Source organism: Gorilla gorilla, chromosome 4 (genome assembly GCF_029281585.2).
Source record: "Gorilla gorilla gorilla isolate KB3781 chromosome 4, NHGRI_mGorGor1-v2.1_pri, whole genome shotgun sequence".
In the NCBI taxonomy this organism is placed as follows: domain Eukaryota; kingdom Metazoa; phylum Chordata; class Mammalia; order Primates; family Hominidae; genus Gorilla; species Gorilla gorilla.
This window is the reverse complement of record NC_073228.2, coordinates 60333846-60357572: the sequence shown is the minus strand read 5'-3', so window position 1 is coordinate 60357572 and position 23727 is coordinate 60333846. Positions and strand designations below refer to the sequence as shown.

Here is a 23727-nt window from a genome sequence, read left to right as displayed (position 1 = left end):
GGAAAGAATGTTTCATTGCCAAAGCCATCAGAATAAGAAAAAAATTTCATCTGTATTTTTCTAAATTTCTCTATAATATAGACATTACTTTTTTTCTAAGAGAGGTTTCCAAATATCTAATTTTGCTAAGTGGCTCTCTTTGTTATAACACGCAGAACTATAAACATTGTGCAAGATGTTCAAAATAATACAGCTCCCAGGACTACTGAGAATTAATTAGGAAGGTAAATTTATTACCTAAATAAATTAATAAAGCCGAGTGCCACTCAGGGTCTGACATTAAGCGATTATATACTTTCCATTAAAGAGAACTAATAAATATAGTTTAAAGGATTGAGGGAGGGCCGAGGGAGTGAGTAGGCTAGCGCACACCAGCACAGGCGGTGCCAGACGTCAGCTGACTGTATCCATTGAGGTTACCATGGAAACCCCTTCCTTTGGGACACTGCCATGAGGGCAGGGTGCTTTAGAAATGGTGATGGGGCACAGACCGGGCGGATGGATTTCAGCAGGGTTCACCCTGTACACATTACAAGGACAATCCATCTTCCAAACGAAATGATATCTTTCTAGCAAGTCACGTCAAATAGAGCAATAAAGCATGAAGTCTGGCATAATTACAGTCCATTTACCTTTATAAAACAGTCACATCGGTTCAGATAATTGTCTCTTTTCTCTCCCCTGCTTGCTTTGTATTCTCCACAGAACGAAAGGAGTTATTTGTGCAATTAATTGTCTGCTTCCTTAGTCATCAAGCCCATACTGATAAAAAGGGATTATATCAAAACAACATTAATGGGCAGATTCAAACATTCTTCAGACCAAACACATCAGGCAAAACTAACACGACTCAACAACAAAAGAAGGGTAAGAAGAATTCTAGCTGAGGTAAGGTTATATGTTTCGGTTAATGTGCTCTCACTCAAAACTGGCGAACAGATTTTTTGTTTACGCAAATTAAACTCAATCCTGGCAACCTGCTCCATGGATGCTGGTTTGGGAGGATTAATGTCCACATGAACTCTAGTGGCAGAAGTGCATTTATTCAAGCAACATGCTTCAGCCACGGGGAGCAATCTTTCCCACCAATTTACAGTGATCTCTAGTATGATTTTCAAAGAGATTGTGATCAAAGTTTTGGACACAATATTGCTAATTATGTAGGCTATTTCTTGCTTCTGTTTTCCATATCAAGCCTCAGCAACCACAAGTTCCCCAGCTCACAAAACATTCAAATTCTGACCCTACTGTCCCTGTAAAAATTTTAACCTTTCTTAACAATTTTACAACTAATGCTTTAATTCAATATTACATACAAATATAGCCTGGTGACTCAAAGGGGATGATGCCAATTTGACAATAATGCAGATTCCAGTTGGCTGAAACCCTAACCTTAGTGTGCAATATTTATACATAGAAAGGGGTCACCCGTAACTTAATGTTTCATGTTGTTTACAATTATATGACCATGCCATTTGTGAGAACAGTGTTTGCTGAAAAGAGTCTCAAAAACCTGTCACGATTTCCTGTTTTTATCTTTCCTGTGTGAGTGACTAGAACCATCATTAAATGGTAAATTGAATAATTCTTGCTAATGGAAGAGGGGAAAAAAGTGCCAAATTCAGCTTTTAATTATGTCTACTTAGGCTTACATGAAGATCAAGCTTTGTCTCCTGAAAACAAACCAACTAATGACAAAGAGTGGAGAGATGGTTCTCATAAAGATTAATTGATAATCCAGTGTGTACTGAGTTATATATTTTAGGATAATAGAAAAATACATGATACAACTACATACCTATTAGAATGGCCAAAATAAAAAAAAAGACACTATCAAATACTGGTGAGGATGGGAAGTAACAGAAACTCATTAATTCCTGGTGGAAATGGAAAATGATACAGCCACTTTGGAAAATACTGGCAGTTCTTACAAAGCTAAATTTAGTCTTATCACAGGATTGAGCAATAGCACTCCTATTTATTCAATAGATTTAAAAACTTGTGTCCATACAAAAAACCTGCTTGCAAATGTTTATAGTAGCTTTATTCATAGTTGCCAAAAAGTGGAAGCAATCAATAGGTGAATGGAGAAACAAATTATGGCACCTCCATATAATGAACTATTTCTTGACTAAAAAAAAAAAAATGTGCCAACAAGCCATGGAAAGACATGACGGAATCTTAAAGGCCTACTGCTAAGTGAAAGAAGACAATCTGAGAAGGCTACATTCTGTATGATTCTAATTATATGACATTCTAGAAAAGGCACAACTGTAGAGACAGTAAAATGATTAGTGGTTCCCGTAGGTTCAGGCGAAAGAGGGAAAGGAATGAACAGGTTACGCACACAGGATCTTTAGAGCAGTGAAACTGTTCTGTGTGATACTGTAATGGTGGATACATGACACTATACATTTGCCAAAACCTACAGAACTCAACAGTATCAAGAGTGAACCTTAATGTGGGCAACTTAAAAAAAATTAGGAGGTTGGGGGGTTTCAGGAAGGAATGCAAAATGTGACAAGAGAATCCACCTATATTAAAAAGTATGGGCCAGGCACAGTGACTCACGCCTGTAATCCCAGCACTTTGGGAGGCCAAGGCAGGTGGGTCATGAGGTCAGGAGTTTAAGACCAGCCTGGCCAAGATGGTGAAACCTCGTCTCTACTAAAAATACAAAAAAATTAGCCAGGCGTGGTGGCGGGCGCCTGTAATTCCAGCTACTTGGGAGGCTGAGGCAGAGAATTGCTTGAACCCGGGAGGCGGAGGTTGCACTGAGCCAAAATTGCGCCACTACACTCCAGCCTGGGTGACAAAGTGAGATTTCATCTCAAGAAAAAAAAAAAAAGGTATCAAACAATCTCACTGAAGAGGGCAGGAAGAAAAGGTGCTGACCTAGGTAACTTTGGAAATGAGTGGAGTGTGTAAGACTAAAGGGAAAAGGAAGTGCATGTAGCACTGTACTCTATTTGATAAAGTCGTGCCTCACAGGAGTACAGGTTAACAATTCTGATACTGCTATGCATGGATACTGGAAATGAACAATTAGGTAAACGGACAGTGGATGGTGCAAGCCAGGTTTCTCACTTTTGGACAGGGAATTTAAAGATAAGCAATGGGGGAAGGCTAGAATGACTCATGTGGTCATGGACTAGAGTGAGAGACACTAGTATAAACTCATGTTTAACTTCATATAAAGATGGTCACATATAAAAATATTTATAAAGATGTGTATATACACAGATTATACACATATATTTCTGTCCTGTGCCAGCTGAGAGGACCTAAAAGAAACGAATCCCTGGTAGCAACAAGCACATCTAGTATGCAGATCTGTTTCTTTCTTTTGTAGAGACAGTGTCTCACTATTTTACCCAGGCTGGTCTCAAACTCCTGGGCCCAAGCAATCTTCCCATCTTGGCCTCCCAAAGTGCTGGGATTACAGACGTCCAGCCTAGTAATATTCTAACACAGGATTATGTGATGATTGCACAACTGCATAAATTACTAAAAATAACTATAACTTACAATGGGCAAATTTTATGGTACGTAAATATATTAGTTTGCTAGGGCTGCCATGATAAAGTATCACAGACTAGGTGGCTTAAACAACAGAAATTTATTTCCTTGAAGTTCTGGAGTCTGGAAGTTTAAAATTAAGATGTTGGTAGAGTTGTTCCTCCTTTTTTTTTTTTTGAGATGGAGTCTCGCTCTGTTGCCCAGGCTGGAGTACAGTGGTGTGATCTCGGCTCACTGCAAGCTCCGCCTCCTGGGTTCACACCATCCTCCTGCCTCAGCCTCCCGATTAGCTGGGACTATAGGTGCCTGCCACCACACCTGGCTAATTTTTTTGTATTTTTAGTAGAGATGGGGTTTCACCTTGTTAGCCAGGATGGTCTCAATCTCCTGACCTCGTGATCCACCCGCCTCGGCCTCTCAAAGTGCTGGGATTACAGGCATGAGCCACCATGCCCTGCCGGTAGAGTTGTTCTTCTGACGGCTTCTCTCCTTGCCTTGTAGATGGCTGTCTTCTCTCTGTCTTCACATGGCCTTCCCTCTGTACCTATGTTGTAATCTCCTCTCATGTGGACACCAGTCATACTGGATTAGGGCCCACTCTTAAGATCCCACTTTAACTTAATTACTACTTTAAAGACCCTATCTCCAAATACAGTCACTTTCTGAGGTACTGGGGGTTTGGACTCTGATACATAAATTTTGGGGGAACACAATTCAGTCTGTAACAATGAATTATACCTCAAGAAAGCTATTTTAAAAAGTCAATATGATGGGAAAAAAACAGGGTAGGGGTATATGTGAGTGGAGGTGCAGTGTGGACTAAAACAGACCAGAGATGTAACTACCAAGTGCCATATGATGGAATAATTTTACTTCTACATATGTAAATGTGAACCTACACAGAATTCTGTTATTAAAAAAACAGGTTTAAAAGGCAGTCTTTGGCCAGGTGTGGTGTGGCTCATGCCTGTAATTCCAGCACTTTGGGATTTGAGGCTGAGGCAGGAGGACTGGCTGAGGCCAGGAGTTCCAGACCAGCTTGGGCAACGTGAGACCCTGTCTCTACAAAAAAAATTTTCAAAGTTTAGCCAAGAGTAGTGGCGTGCATCTGCAGTCCTAGCTACTTGGAAGGCTGAGGAGACAGGAATGCTTGATCCCAGGAGTTTAAGGCTGCAGTGAGTTATGATTGTGCAACTGCACTCCAGCCTGGGCAACAGAGCGAGAACCTGTCTCTTAAAAAAAAAAAAAGGTAGTCTGAACAACTGGGGAAATTTAAATATGTACTGAATATTAGATGATATTATGGAAATATTAATATTTTAGATACGAAAATGGTATTGTGGTTATGAAGGAGAATGTCCTTATTCTTCAGAGATGCACACGTGTATTTCAAGGGTGAAGTGTCACAAGACAGAAATAAAACACATATGGCAAAAAATAAGCCCTTAGTGAATATAGGGGTGGGGAACATGGGTGTTCCCTGTGCTATTCTTTCAAATTCTGTTAGTTTGAAATTTTTCATAATAAAAAGTCAGAGGGATAGAATTAGCAGTGAACTCTGAGGGAACAGAATGCTCTTAAGTTAGGAAAGATTTGCTTATCAGAGATTTCCTTTATTCCCTTCCCTCCTTGCTAACTAAAGTAGAAAATATATTCTCCTAAAGCTTGCACCCAATTATAGCTCCTTATAAGTGAGTGAGAAATGGTTAGTGTCTATCTCTGCTCCATAAAGTCTAGAATAACACATAACATAGATTTTGAGTTTTTAAAGTTTGGCATGGAGGAGGCCAAGGAGTCTGGTTATAGCTCACTTCAAATAACAAATGACAAGACCTCTTTTAATAAGAGTAGCAGACTGGAAACCTGGGGCTGAATATGGCCTATAGACATGTTTTTTTATTTGGCTTGCAAGGCATTTTAAAGTTAGTTCATAATACTTAACAATTAGGAGATTTCACATAAAATGCAGACTTCTGATTTTTCTAGGCATATCCAAAGCTTTGGCCCAGTGGATTCAGGCATGGCCCAAACCTTTTGGAGCGGAGTGGCGGCTGCCGCGTCATGAGGTATATGCTGCATTCGTGTATGTGCCCATCTGACTCCTAAAGGCATTTGACGTCATGAGAAAGAAAACATGCAAACTTAAGTACTATATATATATATATATATATATATAGGCAAATAGGAAGCTGTCCTTTCTGACAGAATTCCTTTTACCATCATCCCCCGCTCTTTTTCCCTTCATATGGTTGTGGCAAATGACAGTGTTATGTTGGGAGGAGGTAAGACTGAAAGGAGGGTATCTGGGAATTTATTGTAATTTTTGGGTTCATAATACCTTTGTCCAACAGTAATCAAAACAGTAACTGGCACAAGGATATCTAACAGACCAATAGAACAGAGCAGAGAATCCGGAAGAGGTGTATGGACACTCGGTTTATGACAAATATGGCACTGAAGAGCAATGGAGAAAAATGATCTCCCCCGCACAGAACACAAAAGCACACGTACCACAAATTACTATCTATGTAGTAATTTAAAAACATACTACCAAACTACTCATGGCTTAAAGAGGAACTCACAATGGAAATCACAAAATAATTAAAACTGAACAACAAAGGTAGTATCACACATGTGAAGTTCAGCTCTAGCCATTCTTAAATACAAATTTACAAATTCAATGAATTTTTAAGACTAAATTTAAAAACAAAACAGTTAAGCCCCCAACTAAAAAGGCTAGAAAAAGAACAACCTAAAGAATGAAGAAGGAAAAATAAGAGCAGAGGTAAATGAAAAGATAACAAAATCAGTAAGAGAGACAGACCTACAGCAAAACTGATCTTGGAAGAAATGAGAAAAAGTACATATAATCAATATTAGGAACACAAAGGGGTATATACCTATAGGTACAATGAAGAGCTCTTCACTCTAGTGTTTCACACATCCCTCTCTTTAAGTATGCTGAAATCTCCCCCAGGCTTGAGTGATCATTTACCTAACTTGCTTCACTTTCCTCTTTACTTACATCCTGCTCTTACCCCCTTCATAGATAGCTTGCTTTCTTCTTCTTTTTCTTCTCTTTCTCCTCCCATTTTTATCAGGGTATAACATGCATGCCCTAGAGTGCACAAATCTCAAGTAAACACCTTGATGAGTTCTTACAAATGTATACATCTGTGAAACCCCCACCAGATCAAGCTATTACACATTTCCAGCCCCCACCCCCATCCCAGAAGGCTCCTTCCTCCCTGCTCATGTCTCTGTGTCTTTGCTCTTCCTTCTAAAATACTTTTCACCAAGTACACATACGGTTCATTCCTTAACTCCTTCAAGTCTTTGCTTAAATGTCAACTTCTCAGTGAGGCCTGGTCACCCTATTTAAACTTACAACACACCTCACACGTTCTATCTTCTTTCCTGATTTTATTTTTTCCCTTATCACCTTCTATGAACTATATCATGTGCGTATGTATATACATACACACACATATACTTTTGCCCATTGGAATGTAAATTCCAAGACTTGCAGAGATTTTGCCTGTTTTGACACCTCTATGTTCCTAATACATATGTGGCTGGCATATAATGAACACTTAGTAATTATCTGAATTGAATGGTTTAGTTATTGAGGGTGTGATCAGATGATCTGATGTATAACTGCCTAAAATCCCAAAGAAGGTAATTTCTAGACTGTCATTCTCTCTGACCCAGATGCAACTTAAAATCGCCCACCTCCTGTCTACTCGAGGTCCCTTAAGTCTCTGTTCATTACAACTCAAAACCTAGCAGGAAGAAATGAGCACCAGGATGCTGCAAAAAGCAACTCTCAAGAGGGGGTGTGCAATTGGCTGCAGCATCTCAACAAGGAGGGGCAAAGGAGGATTGCTCCACCCAGTGTGGAAAGCCAGCAGTTCATGGTCTGTACGGAGGAAGATGTTACTTAACTTATCACTGGTGACCCATGGGAGATGGCTGGTGTGCCCATTAAAGTTAGTTGCTGGTTTATAGAGGTTCAATGCATTAGGAGATGTAAGGATAGTGGGATTGGATGGGTATTTTTTATAGTGCATTAGGAAAACAACAAATATTGGTCCCATAGTGCGTGGCTGGAGGCAGTTAAGGAAACAGAGGAACCACTTTCCACTGAAGGCACTCATGAAGACTACGTTCAAGAATGATTAGACAAACTACCAAATTGCAACATCAGCTGAGTTTTCACCCATCCTGGAGATTCATGAGCACAATTTTAGGTCCTGTTTGACAAAGACTGGGATGCTGGCAATTGGAGTGGGAGTAGCTGGGAAGAATCCAAGGACCTAGGATGCCTGGCCAACCTGGCCTATCTGAAGCACTTCTCTTCTGCTGCTCCTTTCTGCTGGGAAAACTCAATGACCCGCCCCAATATTCAGCGTGATCTGTGACCAAGGTCCAAATATGGCTAGGGCCTAAGGATGACAGTGATAAATAGTGGAGGGAGGAGATCAGTTATACCCCAAAATGAATAGTAGGAATTATCCATGCCATACCAGAAGAAGTAAGGAAAGACTATGCATAGATTTGCAAGCATTCGGCATGAACAAAAGTACCGATCTGGATCACCCAGCATTGGTTGCTATGGCGAGGCCTCATCTGAGACACTGTGTTCAATATGTTACTGCAAGATGAAACTCTAATGGTTTGCTGAGTTGGCTGACTCAGACCTTAGCCTAAAGCTGACCCATGCTGTCTAGCAAGAGAAGTAACTGTGAGTAAGAAGATAGACAAAGAGAAAAAGAGAAAGAATGGCAGAGAAAAAGAGAAAGAATGGCAGAAACATAGGCTATGCAAAACTCAGGTTGTGGAGGAGGCTAAACGATAGCAGGGTCCCTTAAAGCTGCCTTAAAATCTGAATGGTAGCATTTCCTGGGTTTCCATGGGATTTGATTCCCTTACTACCCTTGTACCTTTACTAAAATCAAAAATGGGGCCAGGCGTGGTGGCTCATACCTGTAATCCCAGCGCTTTGAGAGGCCAAGGTGGGCAGATCATGAGGTGAGGAGCTCAAGACCCCTGGTGAAACCCCATCTCTACTAAAAATACAAAAAAAATTAGCTGGGCACAGTGGCAGGTGCCTGTAATCTCAGCTACTTAGGAGGCTGAGGCAGGAGAATTGCTTGAACCTGGGAGGCGGAGGTTGCAGTGAGCCGAGATGGCGCCACTGCACTCCAGACTGGGTGACAGAGCAAGACTCCGTCTCGGAGAGGGGGAAAAAAAGAAACATTACTTAAGACAGAATGCGCTTATAGTCTGTCCTTGGAGCAAGAAAGGACTAACTAAAACAGGAAAGGAGCCTCTATAGAAGGAGAAATGAAAGGTGGAGAATGAGAGAAGTGTGGATGCCCTTAGCTATGCCCTGTATGTTTTTATTGACTACTCTTATTTCTGAAAACTTTCCGATTTGATTTTGAAACATGATGTTCCCATAGTTTTTTTCTTTCGTAGAATAATTTAAAAAGTATAGAACTGAAGGGAAATTAGAGCTCATTTAGTCCATTAAAAGAGAGATGAGAAAATGGAGGTCCATAAAGAAATTTCCTTTTTATTCCATTTCCTTCAGTGATTCTCTTTTTCCCACCATTTAACTGTGGATGTTTTTGAATAATCCACCCCCTTTCTCTCTCTTGACTCATAATTTCAGCCTCCAACTGTACATGGGTCCACTCTTAAATGTGAAGTGATGAATTCTTTCCCACTCTATACCATCAGACTTCCAACTATCTATGGAAAGTATACTTGTACGTTTCACAAAAACCTCAAACTCAATATGGTTAAAATTGAAATCACTTTCCTTCATCCCCTCCCACCTTCTCCAACACTATTATTAGCATCATCATGTTTTAAAAAGGTTCTTTATCTTAAACTTTGTTTTTAATTTCAAAATATTTCAATCATACAGAAAAGTATAAACAATAATATAACAAATACTCATGTCCCTATCATCCATACTTAATATTCTGACATATTTGCTTCAGACTTAAAAACAATGACAGGTCTAGTTGGAAGTTCCCCATCACATCGAACTTGCTCCCTCTGAAAAGGTGGCTGCCCTTCTGAAGTTAGTTCCACCCAGAAGCAGACCCTGAGATAAAGGCTGATGAGTATACAGAGTTGATTTGGGAGGTTCAGGCACACTGGCAAGGAAGTGGGGAGAGAAGGCAGACACCACTGTGGGCAAGTTTACTCCTGCAGGGAAGCTCTAGGAAATGGTGTGAGACAGCCTGGAATTGTCTTGGCCAATGAGTGACGGAGATGGAGTATTTATACCCCACACTTATCACATAATGAGTTCCTAGGCACTTCCAGCCCTCTGTGAGTAAGGGCAAAGCAGGTTTGCCAGCCTGAGGGCAGCTTTTTGACAAAGATGTTGGCTGCTGGAAATCAGGCTGGTATGCACAAATATGGTATGGGAATACAAGACGGTATGGGCAGGGTGTTGACAGCATCTGCAACAGGGTGTATCCATCCCACTGACGTTTTACCTTTACTACTGTAGTTAAACATTGTTAGTTTTTATGATGTCATGATATTATTAATAACAATTAGCAATGATAATGATGAAGATAAAGGGAAACAGTGACTATAAATACAAACCAGTTGACATGAATAAGGGAAAACAACTTCGGTTCAAAGAGCTGTTTAACTATTTATTGAATTTATATCATGTGCCTGATGAATCTCCCCTTAATAGAAAGCAAGGAAAAGGAACAAAACACATACCACAATTAATTTTTTTGGTTTCACACTTCTTTAGACTTGGACAAAATATGATTTTCTGCCTCATCTATCTTCATCTCCTACTTCAAGATTGGAGGGTTATTAGGCTTAAACTGTAACTACAATAGAAGATTATAAGTCTATATATAAGAAGACTATATATAATCAAGAGCGTGTTAGGGCTGGGTGTGGTGGCTTATGCCTGTAATCCCAGCACTTTGGGAGACCACAGCGGGTGGATCACTTGAGGCCAGGAGTTTGAGACCAGCCTGGTCAACTTGGCGAAACCCCATCTCTACTAAAAATACAAAATACCTGGGCATGGTGGCGTGCACCTATAATCCCAGCTACTCAGGAGGCAGAGGCACAAGAATCACCTGAACCTAGGAGGTGGAGGTTGCGGTGACCTGATATCGTGCCACTGCACTCCAGCCTGGGGGACATAGTCAAACTGTCTAAAAAATAAATAAAATAAAATAAAAAAGAGTGTCATATCATTTTAGCCTTAGCTGCAATCTATTGGCCTTTCTATTGAAAGGAAAAAAGGTGTGTGTGTGAGGGGGTTGGGTGAGGGGTGCATAGTGAAGACGGATCTCCACCCCATAGTCTAAAACATTCTAAAGCATTCAGCAAAGCCAGGAATAGTTTGTCTTCCTTGTACCTTGTACCTTATAACTAAAAGGACCCCTGACTTAGCAAAATAAAACTGTAAAACAATATGTTTCCTATTCCCTCTTGCAGCAACCAAAAGGATTTAAAATACTCTCTAAGTAATACTCCTCATAGTTCCCAGTATTAGACAAACACAGTCTTCCTTCTTTAACAACTAACAGAGGAAAATCACCTGACACGTGAAAAGATCCAATATTCCGGTAGGATCTTTCTGAAGAATCAGAATAAACAGTCACTTGTAAAGCAGACTCTATTAAGAAGGACAAATTACAAACAAACAAACAATTTTGTTTGCGATTCAAGGAGATACCCACGAAATTTCGTATTTCAAATAAAAAATGATAACGGAATTAGAAAACTGTATGGTTATAGTGAACAATAAAGTGGACTTACACCAAAGATCACACAATCAACAACTAAATATGCACAAAATATATGGTGAAAAGAATTCTGGAAGCAGCATAAATTTTACATTTAAAAGAGAAAAAGTAATATTTTAAGTAATCCCCTACCAATTTTCTACCATTTCCATATAAAAACAAACCTTATGAAAACAAATAAGAAAATGCATTATACGCCAGTGCATTTAAACAGTGGATCAGGAATAGAGAAAGATCACAAAGAATCAGTAGTCCTTACACTTTAAAAAATGTCTGCATTTATCTCTTGGAAACTTTGGATCCTTTTAGAAAACTGTACATTTCTACAAAACATATGACACATAAAATTTCAGGAATTCATGGGCATCCTAAAGCCCCAAAGATTCTAGAACTCAGTCTATTGACCCATTAGTGGTCCATGAGCACCAGGTTAAGAATCTTTATCCAGAGAGAAGCACAGAGGACTTACATTGTATAGAGGGATAGTCTTCATCACCTTGTACTGTTTAGTGGGATCCATTTTATACAGGTGACGGTCAGTGACAAAAATTGCTCTGTCTTCCACCTTACTAAATCGATTTACCTGTAAGAGAACAAACCAATAAACCATAGTATCTCATCAATAATGAAATCAAGTTGGCTGATTGTGAAGACAAATTCTTTAATAGATGTGAACCATGTATGGCCACTCTACTGGATGCAATAAAGATTTAAAAGGAGTAGCTGTTCCCATACTTGTGGAATTTGGCAATTGAAATTTTACAATTGAACATGGAAAACAAGAAAACCACAGAAGAATTAAAGGACTAAACATATGTAACCCAGACACCATCAAGTAAGTAAAAAGGCAAACCTAGAGAATGGGAGAAAAACTTTGAAAATCATATATCTAAAAAGGGACTTGTATCTGGACTATGTAAAGAACTAATACAATTCAATAAGTAAAAGGCAAATAACCCAATTATACAAAGAAATAATATGAAGCCCTTGGTTATAATAAGAATCTGAGACTAGTATATAGGGATGAGACAAATAGGAAACTAATAAGTAAAAATAATTTCATATAATGATATAAAGAAAATAAACTAGATTATGAGATTGGGAGAAATAGTGTGTGTGTGTGTGTGTGTGTGTGTGTGTAGAATGCTACTTTATTAGACAGAGGGTCAGAGAAGATTCACATGTTCAGGTAAATCTTTTCCTAAGAGCAGAATTAACCACAGGATATTTTATAAGTAGTTAGCTACTTAGACTTGGGTAATAAACACATATGTATTTTAAAAAGATGAGGGTCTCACTCTGTCACCCAAGATAGTGTGTAGTGGCTCAAGCAGTGACTCAGTGCAGCCTCAAACTCCTGGGCTAAAGTGATCCTCCTGCCTCCTAAGTTGTTGAGACTGCCAGCATGCGCCACCATGTCCAGCTAGACTTGGATACTAATCAACGTACCTAGCACTAAACATTTTTGAACCACTACGATATCATGTTTTTCAGTAACTAGAAGGAAAAAGAATGCAAACCAAACCAACAAACAGAAAACTTAAAAAGCCCTCCTCAACTAGAAAAGAAGGCATAGTTGTGATCTATATCCTCCATCCCCTCCTTCAAATTCTTATTTCTAAGATGCAAACAAAGAAGTTAGAGATCAATTTGAAAACATGGTTAGCTTTGGTAGGCTATTTAGCTAACGGAATTAAGATTGGCAGGATGGAACATAGCAGGATATATTGCTATAGGGAGGATATAGCAAACTAAAATTTAAATTTTAGTTTGAATTTTATTCAATCTTCTCCCCTTTGCCCCATAGTTTTAGAAATCAGTCAATTCTCTAAGCATTTCCTTAACAACCAAAGCACATTTTTTTCAGTCTTCAACTTGACAAAAATGGTGTCTGTAATTGAGAGTAAAATAGAACCTATATGGTGGAATAATTATTAGCCTTAGTAAATAACTTTACATAGCAACAGCTTTTGCTATTAACAGAGGATTGGCACTTGTCAGAAAACTTGAAACACAGTGAGTGAAGAGCTTCTATAGCAGCATTTTTCTTTTTTTTTTCTTTTATTATTATACTTTAAGTTTTAGGGTACATGTGCACAACGTGCAGGTTAGTTACATATGTATACATGTGCCATGCTGGTGCACTGCACCCACTAACTTGTCATCTAGCATTAGTGTATCTCCCAATGCTATCCCTCCCCCCTCCCCCCACCCCACAACAGTCCCCAGAGTGTGATGTTCCCCTTCCTGTGTCCATGTGATCTCATTGTTCAATTCCCACCTATGAGTGAGAATATGCGGTGTTTGGTTTTTTGTTCTTGCGATAGTTTACTGAGAATGATGATTTCCAATTTCACCCATGTCCCTACAAAGGACATGAACTCATCATTTTTTATGGCTGCATAGTATTCCATGGTGTATATGTGCCACATTTTCTTAATCCAGTCTATCATTGTTGGACATTTGGGTTGGTTCCAAGTCTTTGTATAGCAGCATTTTTCTAAGCTGTTCAGTTCTAGCCTTATGTGAGGTTTTGTGAAAGTAAGGGTCCATGGACAAGTTGGTTTCAGAAATACTGCAAACCACAGCCTCCACTAGGGATATTCATATCCCATGAATATATATTTTTTCCTTTTTAAAATTTATTTTATTGATTTATTTTTTATATACAGATTTTTAAAATTATACTTTAACTTCTAGGGTACATGTGCACAACATGCAGGTTTGTTACATATGTATACACGTGCCATGTTGGTGTGCTGCACCCATTAACTCGTCATTTAAATTAGGTATATCTCCTGATGCTATCTCTCCCCCCTCCCCCCACCCCACAACAGGCCCCGGTGTGTGATGTTCCCCTTCCTGTGTCCAGGTGTTCTCATTGTTCCATTCCCACCTATGAGTGAGAACATGTGGTGTTTGCTTTTTTGTCCTTGCGATAGTTTGCTGAGAATGATGGTTTCCAGCTTCATCCATGTCCCTACAAAGGACATGAACTCATCCTTTTTTATGGCTGCATAGTATTCCATGGTGTATATGTGCCACATTTTCTTAATCCAGTCTATCATTGTTGGACATTTGGGTTGGTTCCAAGTCTTTGCTATTGTGAATAGTGCCACAAGAAACATACGTGTGCATGTGTCTTTATAGCAGCATGATTTATAATCCTTTGGGTATATACCCAGTAATGGGATGGCTGGGTCAAACGGTATTTCTAGTTCTAGATCCCTGAGGAATCACCACACTGTCTTCCACAATGGTTGAAGTAGTTTACAGTCCAACCAACAGTGTAAAAGTGTTCCTATTTCTCCACATCCTCTCCAGCACCTGTTGTTTCCTGACTTTTTAATGATTGCCATTCTAACTTGTGTGAGATGGCATCTCATTGTGGTTTTGATTTGCATTTCTCTGATGGCCGGTGATGATGAGCATTTTTTCATGTGTGTGTTGGCTGCATAAATGTCTTCTTTTGAGAAGTGTCTGTTCATATCTTTCTCCCACTTGTTGATGGGGTTGCTTTTTTTCTTGTAAATTTGTTTGAGTTCTTTGTAGATTCTGGATATTAGCCCTTTGTCAGATGAGTAGATTGCAAAATTTTTCTCCCATTCTGTAGGTTGCCTGTTCACTCTGATGGTAGTTTCTTTTGCTGTTCAGAAGCTCTTTAGTTTAATTAGATCCCGTTTGTCAATTCTGGCTTTTGTTGCCATTGCTTTTGGTGTTTTAGACGTGAAGTTCTTGCCCATGCCTATGTCTGAATGGTATTGCCTAGGTTTTCTTCTAGGGTTTTTATGGTTTTAGGTCTAACATTTTAGTCTTTAATCCATCTTGAATTAATCTTTGTATGAGGTGTAAGGAAGGGATCCAGTTTCAGCTTTCTGCATATGGCTAGCCAGTTTTCCCAGCACCATTTGTTGAATACGGAATCCTTTCCCCATTTCTTGTTTTTGTCAGGTTTGTCAAAGATGAGATAGTTGTAGATGTGTGGTATTATTTCTGAGGGCTCTGTTCTGTTCCATTGGTCTATATCTCTGTTTTGGTACCAGTACCATGCTGTTTTGGTTACTGTAGCCTTGTAGTATAGTTTGAAGTCAGGTAGTGTGATGCCTCCAGCTTGTTCTTTTGGCTTAGGATTGTCTTGGCAATGCAGGCTCTTTTTTGGTTCCATATGAACTTTACAGTAGTTTCTTCCAATTCTGTGAAGAAAGTCATTGGTAGCTTGATGGGGATGGCATTGAATCTATAAATTACCTTGGGCAGTATGGCCATTTTCACGATATTGATTCTTCCTATCCATGAGCATGGAATGTTCTTCCATTTGTTTTTGTCCTCTTTTATTTCATTGAGCAGTGGTTTGTTCTCCTTGAAGAGGTCCTTCACAACCCTTGTAAGTTGGATTCCTAGGTATTTTATTCTCTTTGAAGCAATTGTGAATGGGAGTACACTCATGATTTGGCTCTCTGTCTGTCTGTTATTGGTGTATAAGAATGCTTGAGATTTTTGAAGACTGATTTTGTATCCTGAGAGTTTGCTGAAGTTGCTTATCAGCTTAAGGAGATTTTGGGCTGAGTCCATGGGGTTTTCTAGATATACAATCATGTCATCTGCAAACAGGGACAATTTGACTTCCTCTTGTCCTAATTGAATACCCTTTATTTCTTTCTCCTGCCTGATTGCCCTGGCCAGAACTTCCAACACTGTTGAATAGGAGTGGTGAGAGAGGGCATCCCTGTCTTGTGCCAGTTTTCAAAGGGAATGCTTCCACTTTTTGCCCATTCAGTATGATATTGGCTGTGGTTTTGTCATAAATAGTTCTTATTATTTTGAGATACGTCCCATCAATACCTAATTTATTTAGAGTGTTTAGCATGAAGGGTTGTTGAATTTTGTCAAAGGCCTTTTCTGCATCTATTGAGATAATCATGTGGTTTTTATCTTTGGTTCTGTTTATATGCTGGATTACGTTTACTGATTTGCATATGTTGAACCAGTCTTGCATCCCAGGGATGAAGACAACTTGATCATGGTGGATAAGCTTTTTGATGTGCTGCTGGACTTGGTTTGCCAGTATTTTATTCAGGATTTTTGCATCGATGTTCATCAGGGATATTGGTCTAAAATTCTCTTTTTTTGTTGTGTCTCTGCCAGGCTTTGGTATCAGGATGATGCTGGCCTCATAAAATAAGTTAGGGAGGATTCCCTCTTTTTCTATTGATTGGAATAGTTTCAGAAGGAATGGTACCAGCTCCTCCTTCTACCTCTGGTAGAATTCAGCTGTGAATCCTGTCTGGTCTTGGACTTTTTTTGGTTGGTAAGCTATTAATTATTGCCTCAATTTTAGATCCTGTTATTGGTCTATTAAGAGATTCACCTTCTTCCTGGTTTAGTCTTGGGAGGGTGTATGTGTCCAGGAATTTATCCATTTCTTCTAGATTTTTTAGTTTATTTGCGTAGAGGTGCTTATGGTATTCTCTGATGGTAGTTTGTATTTCTGTGGGATCAGTGGTGATATCCCCTTTATCATTTTTTATTGTGTCTATTTGATTCTTCTCTCTTTTCTTCTTTATGAGTCTTGCTAGTGGTCTATCAATTTTGTTGATCTTTTCAACAAACCAGCTCCTGGATTCATTGATTTTTTGAAGGGTTTTCTGTGTCTCCATCTCCTTCAGTTCTGCTCTGATCTTAGTTATTTCTTGCCTTCTGCTAGCTTTTGAATATGTTTGCTCTTGCTTCTCTAGTTCTTTTAATTGTGATGTTAGGGTCTCAAGTTTAGATCTTTCCTGCTTTCTCTTGTGGGCATTTAGTGCTATAAATTTCCCTCTACACACTGCTTTGAATGTGTCCCAGAGATTCTGGTATGTTGTGTCTTTGTTCTCGGTGGTTTCAAAGAACATCTTTATTTCTGCCTTCATTTCGTTATGTACCCAGTAGTTATTCAGGAGCAGGTTGTTCAGTTTCCATGTAGTTGAGCAGTTTTGAGTGAGTTTCTTAATCCTGCATTCTAGTTTGATTGCACAGGTCTGAGAGACAGTTTGTTATAATTTCTGTTCTTTTACATTTGTTGAGGAGTGCTTTACTTCCAACTATGTGGTCACTTTTGGAATAAGTGCGGCGTGGTGCTGAGAAGAATGTATATTCTGTTGATTTGGGGTGGAGAGTTCTGTAGATGTCTATTAGGTCCACTTGGTGCAGAGCTGAGTTCAATTCCTGGATATCCTTGTTAACTTTCTGTCTCGTTGATCTGTCCAGTGTTGACAGTGGGGTGTTAAAGTCTCCCATTATTATTGTGTGGGAGTCTAAGTCTCTTTGTAGGTCTCTAAGGACTTGCTTTATGAATCTGGGTGCTCCTGTATTGGGTGCATATATATTTAGGACAGTTAGCTCTTCTTGTTGAATTGATCCCTTTACCATTATGTAGTGGCCTTCTTTGTCTCTTTTGATCTTTGCTGGTTTAAAGTCCATTTTATCAGAGACTAGGATTGCAATCCCTGCCTTTTTTTCTTTTCTATTAGATTGGTAGATCTTCCTCCATCCCTTTATTTTGAGCCTATGTGTGTCTCTACATGTGAGATGGGTTTCTTGAATACAGTACCCTGATGGGTCTTGACTCTTTATCCAATTTGCCAGTCTGTGTCTTTTAATTGGAGCATTTAGCACATTTACATTTAAGGTTAATATTGTTATGTGTGAATCTAATCCTGTCATTATGATGTTAGCTGGTTATTTTGCTCATTAGTTGATGCAGTTTCTTCCTAGCATCGATGGCTTTTACAATTTGGCATGTTTTTGCAGTGGCTGGTACCAGTTGTTCCTTTCCATGTTTAGTGCTTCCTTCAGGAGCTCTTGTAGGGCAGGCCTGGTGGTGACAAAATCTCTCAGCATTTGCTTGTCTGTAAAGGATTTTATTTCTCCTTCACTTATGAAGCTTAGTTTGGCTGGATATGAAATTGCAGGTTGAAAATTCTTTTCTTTAAGAATGTTGAATATTGGCCCCCACTCTCTTCTGGCTTGTAGAGTTTCTGCTGAGAGATCAGCTGTTAGTGTGATGGGCTTCCCTTTGAGGGTAACCCGAGGGCTGCCCTTAACATTTTTTCCTTCATTTCAACTTTGGTGAATCTGACAATTATGTGTCTTGGAGTTGCTCTTCTCGAGGAGTATCTTTGTGGCGTTCTCTGTATTTCCTGAATTTGAATGTTGGCCTGCCTTGTTAGGTTGGGGAAGTTCTCCTGGATAATATCCTGCAGAGTGTTTTCCAACTTGGTTCCACTCTCCCTGTCACTTTCAGGTGCAACAATCAGACGGAGATTTGGTCTTTTCACATAGTCCCATATTTCTTGGAGGCTTTGTGCGTTTCTTTTTATTCTTTTTTCTCTAAACTTCTCTTCTCACTTCATTTCATTCATTTGATCTTCAATCACTGATACCCTTTCTTCCAGTTGATCGAATCAGTTACTGAAGCTTGTGCATTCGCCACGTAGTTCTCGTGCCATGGTTTTCAGCTCCATCAGGTCCTTTAATGACTTCTCTGCATTGGTTATTCTAGTTAGCCATTCATCTAATCTTTTTTCAAGGTTTTTAACTTCTTTGTGATGGGTTCGAACTTCCTCCTTTAGCTCGGAGAAGTTTGATCGTCTGAAGCCTTCTTCTCTCAGCTCGTCAAAGTCATTCTCCATCCAGCTTTGTTCCATTGCTGGTGAGGAGCTGCGTTCCTTTGGAGGAGGAGAGGTGCTCTGATTTTTAGAATTTTCAGTTTTTCTGCTCTGTTTTTTCCACATCTTTGTGGTTTTATCTACCTTTGGTCTTTGATGATGGTGACGTACAGATGGGGTTTTGGTGTGGAAGTCCTTTCTGTTTGTTAGTTTTCCTTCTAACAGTCAGGATCCCATGAATATATTAAAGGCTCTGAGAATTCTGCACTTAAAGAGCATGTTTAACCCAGTATTTACAAAATACTTTTAACTATGAAACCCTTTTTTAGCACCTACAAATATTCAACAGAACACTGGTTCTGTAAAACTCATGTTGAAGAACACTTACTATCACTTGTATGAATCTTAGAGTTCATAGAGAATATCTAAAATAGGCACTGAATAATAGCTAATCCCAGCTACTTGGGAGGCTGAGGCAAGAGCATTGCTTGAGCCCAGGAGTTTGAGGCTGCAGTCACAGCCTGGGCAACAGAAGAAGACCCTCTCTGTAAAAATATATATATATAAAAAAGAAAGGAAACAATAATAAGTAAAAGTCATGCACGTCATCTTTTGTGGAATCATACTGAAAAACATATGAGTGTAGGGCAAAAGAATATGATTAAAAAAAACCTGTTACATAATTTCATAAGGTCATTCCAGAGTCAAAACAAGTAGGTCCCATGTCCTTTTATATGTTCCCGAGTTAATCTAAAAACAACAAAAGAAAACCTCAAAGCAGCAATTGTATGAAAACACTGTTTGAAAATATTACGTTTTTATATGCAAAAAATGTAATTTCTAAAGAGAACATATCACAAATCTTTACCTTCTGTTTCAGCAGCTTAAATTATCCTCAGAATATGAATTGAGTGGGAAGGACATCAGGTAACAAAGTAAAAGCCTCAGATTGCATAATTTAGCTATATTAAAATGGCAAAGGAAAAAATTCTACATATAGATGTAAATTCCAGACTTATAATTATGGCAAAAAAGCACTCTTTTCTCCCACTTAAATTCATATAGTAATAGAAAAACTAGATTATAGACTCTGTATTAGATAAACCCTCATCTTGTTTCTTCTGTTATCCAAAACTAAAATCTTCAACCAAAGAAAAAAATCCCTAGCATTTGTTTTTCCCTAAACACTACAAGTGATCTGTCTATAGGTTTAGTCAGTACCACAGGGGGCCACAGATAAAAGTTTATCTGGAGAGGCAGATAAGGAGAAAACACATTATGGTTGAGAGTAGCTATTTGCAGAAGTCTTTCACCTTAAAGGACATTTTATAATGTGGTTAATGGAAAGTGGCTGTTTCAGAGAGAATCTAAGCATAAAGAAGAGGGCTTTACTGAAATCCTATCAAGTTTACGCTGGCGTAGCCTTGGGATTGAACAGTTTCTAAAGTCGTATTTAAGCTATAGGGTGAACAAAGAGTATTTTGCTTTGAACTTGGAAATACAGGGACATGAATAAGAATGCTTCAGTTTTTAATCCAGCAGGACCCAGGTAAAGACATGTTCTCTGTCAGACATAAAATTGTCATTGCTGGAAAGATAGAGACATCAGGCATTTCTGCAGTAAATGACCTAATTCTTAAAACCATCCAACTGTCTTTGATCAACTGCTCTGATTATTAATTTGATTTCCCAGCTGCTTGATACTAAAGTGTACTAGATAGTGAATATGAGGACTCAGTGACATGGTACATTCCTTTGTTATATTTACAAACTGACATTATAGCTTATACATTTTTTTTTTTGCATGGGTGTGTGAATCTGGTTAGCAAAAGTCTTTTCTTGATAGTCTGATCGACTCTAGGTATACTTATAAAATAGAGTTTCTAAATCTCAGAGTTCAGAACTAAACTCTGGAGTGTGGTAACCCACCCCAAGATACTGCCAGCAGTCTTTCCTTGATGACATTTATTTCATTCTAACTGTAACCAGCTGCTCTCTATTTTGTTAAAAAGCCCCTATCACACTGATGACTGGGCACGGTGGCTCATGCCTGTAATCCCGGCAGTTTGGGAGGCCTAGGTGGGCAGATCACTTGAGGTCAGGAGTTCGAGACCAGCCTGGCCAACATGGCGAAACCCTGTCTGTACTAAAAATATAAAAATTAGCCAGGCGTGGTGATGTGCACCTGTAATTCCAGCTACTGGGGAGGCTGAGGCAGGAGAATCGCTTGAACCCAGGAGGCAGAGGTTGCAGTGAGCCAAAATTGCGCCACAGCACCCTAGCCTGGGTGACAGAGTAAGACTGCCTCAAAAAAACAAAACAAAAAACAAAACAAACAAACAAGCCTCTATCACGTTGAGTTGACCTCTTTCTTCTTCTTTATAATATTCAAACACTGATTGTGATATAATAAGAAATACATATATTTGCTCATCATCCCAGTTCCTGACACAAAGCTCCCAAAACTCTTGTGATTTTATGAGTGATAGGGGTTATAGAATCACCTTTTGTTATGATATTTATTTAGTCTTAGTGCCAGATTCCCAACATAAGAGTTTCTATCTGCTAATCAGATAACTGGTGACTAGGAGCTCCTAGATAGTTTCAGGATTGGGGCTGGTTGCCAGAAAGACCAAGGCATGATTAGAGGGTTGGAACTTTCAGCCCCACCCCTTAACCTTCACAGAGGGGAGAGGGGCTGGAGATTAAGTTAATTACCCATAGCCAATGATTTCATCAACCATGCCTGTGTAATAAAACCTCCATAAACTCAAAATTATGGGGTTTAGAGAGCTTTGGGGGTGGTGCACACATCCACATGCTAAGAAGCCATAATCTTTGCCTTTTAATTGTGGTGTGTTTAGACCATTGACATTTAATGTGATTATCAATACAGTTAGGCCTAAATTTATCATTTTCAATTTGTTTTCTATTTGTCCCATTTGTTCTTTGTTCCCTTTTCCACATTTCTCTGCTTTCTTTTGCATTGAGATTTTTTTTTATAATTTCGTTTCTCTCCTTTGTTGGCTTATTAGTTATAACTTTTTGTATTGCCATTTTAGTGGCTTTTCTAGGATTTACAGAATACGTTTATAACATATCACAGTCTACTGATATTATATCACGTTATGGTATAAAAACCATACAACAGTATATTTCCATTTCCCCCATCTTTGTGCTATTGTTATCATAAATTTTACTTCTACATATATTATAAACTCTACACTACTTTATCACTGTTTCTGTTTAAGTAGCCAATTGTGTTTTTTCATTTAAAAAATTCGGTAAAATACACATAACAAAATTTTCTATTTGGATCATTTTTAAGTGTATAGGTCAATGCTTCATTGGCATTAAGCACATTCACATTGTTGTGCAGCCATCACCACTATCTTTCTCCAGAACTTTCATCATTCCAAACTGAAGCTCTATACCCATTAAACAATAACTCCCCAGTCCTCTCTTTCCCCAACCCCTAGAACTACCATTCTATTTTCTGTCTCTATGAATCAGATCACTCTAGGTACCATATATAACTGGGATCATACAATATTTATCCATGTGTATCTGGTTATTTTTCTTAGTATAATATCAACGTTCACCTTGGTTGTAGCATGTATTTATGGCTTTTTATCCATTGTATGGCTAAACCACATTTTCTTTCTTTCTTTCTTTCTTTTTTTTTTTTTGAGACAGAGTCTCACTCTGTTGCCCAGGCTGGAGTGCAGTAGTGCGATCTCAGCTCACTGCAACCTCCACCCTCCGGGTTCAAGGGATTCTTGTGCTTCAGCCTCCCGAGCAGCTGGGATTGCAGGCCTGTGCCACCATGTCTGGCTAATTTTTGTATTTTTAGTAGAGACACGGTTTCACCATGTTGGCCAGGCTGGTCTCAAACTCCTGGCCTCAAGTGATCCACCCGCCTCAGCCTCCCAAAGTGTTGGGATTATGGGCGTGAGCCACCATGCCTGGCCTATACCACATTTTCTTAATTCATTCATCCATCGATGGACATTTCAATTGCTTTCACCTGTTGGTTATTATGAATTATGCTGCCATAAACATTGGTATATAGTCAATTATCTTTTAAAGACATTTAAGTAAGAAAAGACATGTATTTGTCTATGTAGCTACCACTTCACTTGCTCTTCATTCTTTGGTGAGTGTCCACATTTTCATGTGGTATAATTTTCCTTCTGTCTGGATGACTTCCTTTAACATTTCCTATAGTGTTTATCTTCAGATATGTCTGAAAAAGTCTTTATTTCACTTTGGTTTTTGAAAGATATATTTGCTGGGTATAGAATTCTAAGTTGTTGTTGTTTTTTCACCAGTACTTTAAAGATGTTGCTCCACTGTCTCCTTACTTGCATTGCTTCTAACAAGAAATTGGATGCATCCTTTCTTTGTTCCTTCGTGTCTTTTTTCTCTTTATTACTGGTATTGAGCAATTTAGTTACAATTTACCATAGTATAGTTTACTTCATGTTTCTTGTGCTTAGTGTTTGTTGAGCTTCTTGGATCTGTGCATTTAACATTTCATCAAATTTTTGGGAAATATCAGCTGTTATTTTAAAAAATATTATTTATTTCTCTCCTTCTCTCCTCTCCCTCAGAGACTTCATCTGCACCTATATTAGGCCACAGGAAGTTATCTAACAGCTTCCTGATGCTTTGTTTTAGCCTTTTATTTTTCTCTCTGTGTTTAATTCTGGGTAGTTTTTATTGCTATATCTTCAAATTCACTAGTTTTCCTTCTG

At 38.8% G+C, this 23727-nt stretch overlaps 1 protein-coding gene across 4 annotated transcripts in view; it reads right to left on the bottom strand.

The window, feature by feature from the left end:
* Positions 1–23727, bottom strand: part of MYO1D (myosin ID) — a 384944-nt gene that overhangs the window by 139627 nt on the left and 221590 nt on the right. For all 4 annotated transcript variants that reach the window (XR_010133616.1, XM_031011723.3, XM_055388511.2 and 1 more), the window contains exon 20: positions 11794–11907. Coding sequence is in view for 3 of the 4 variants with exons in the window: in XM_031011723.3 (XP_030867583.1) it covers positions 11794–11907 (114 nt within the window). In the remaining variant the exon portion in view is untranslated. The remainder of the gene's footprint in view (positions 1–11793; positions 11908–23727) is intronic.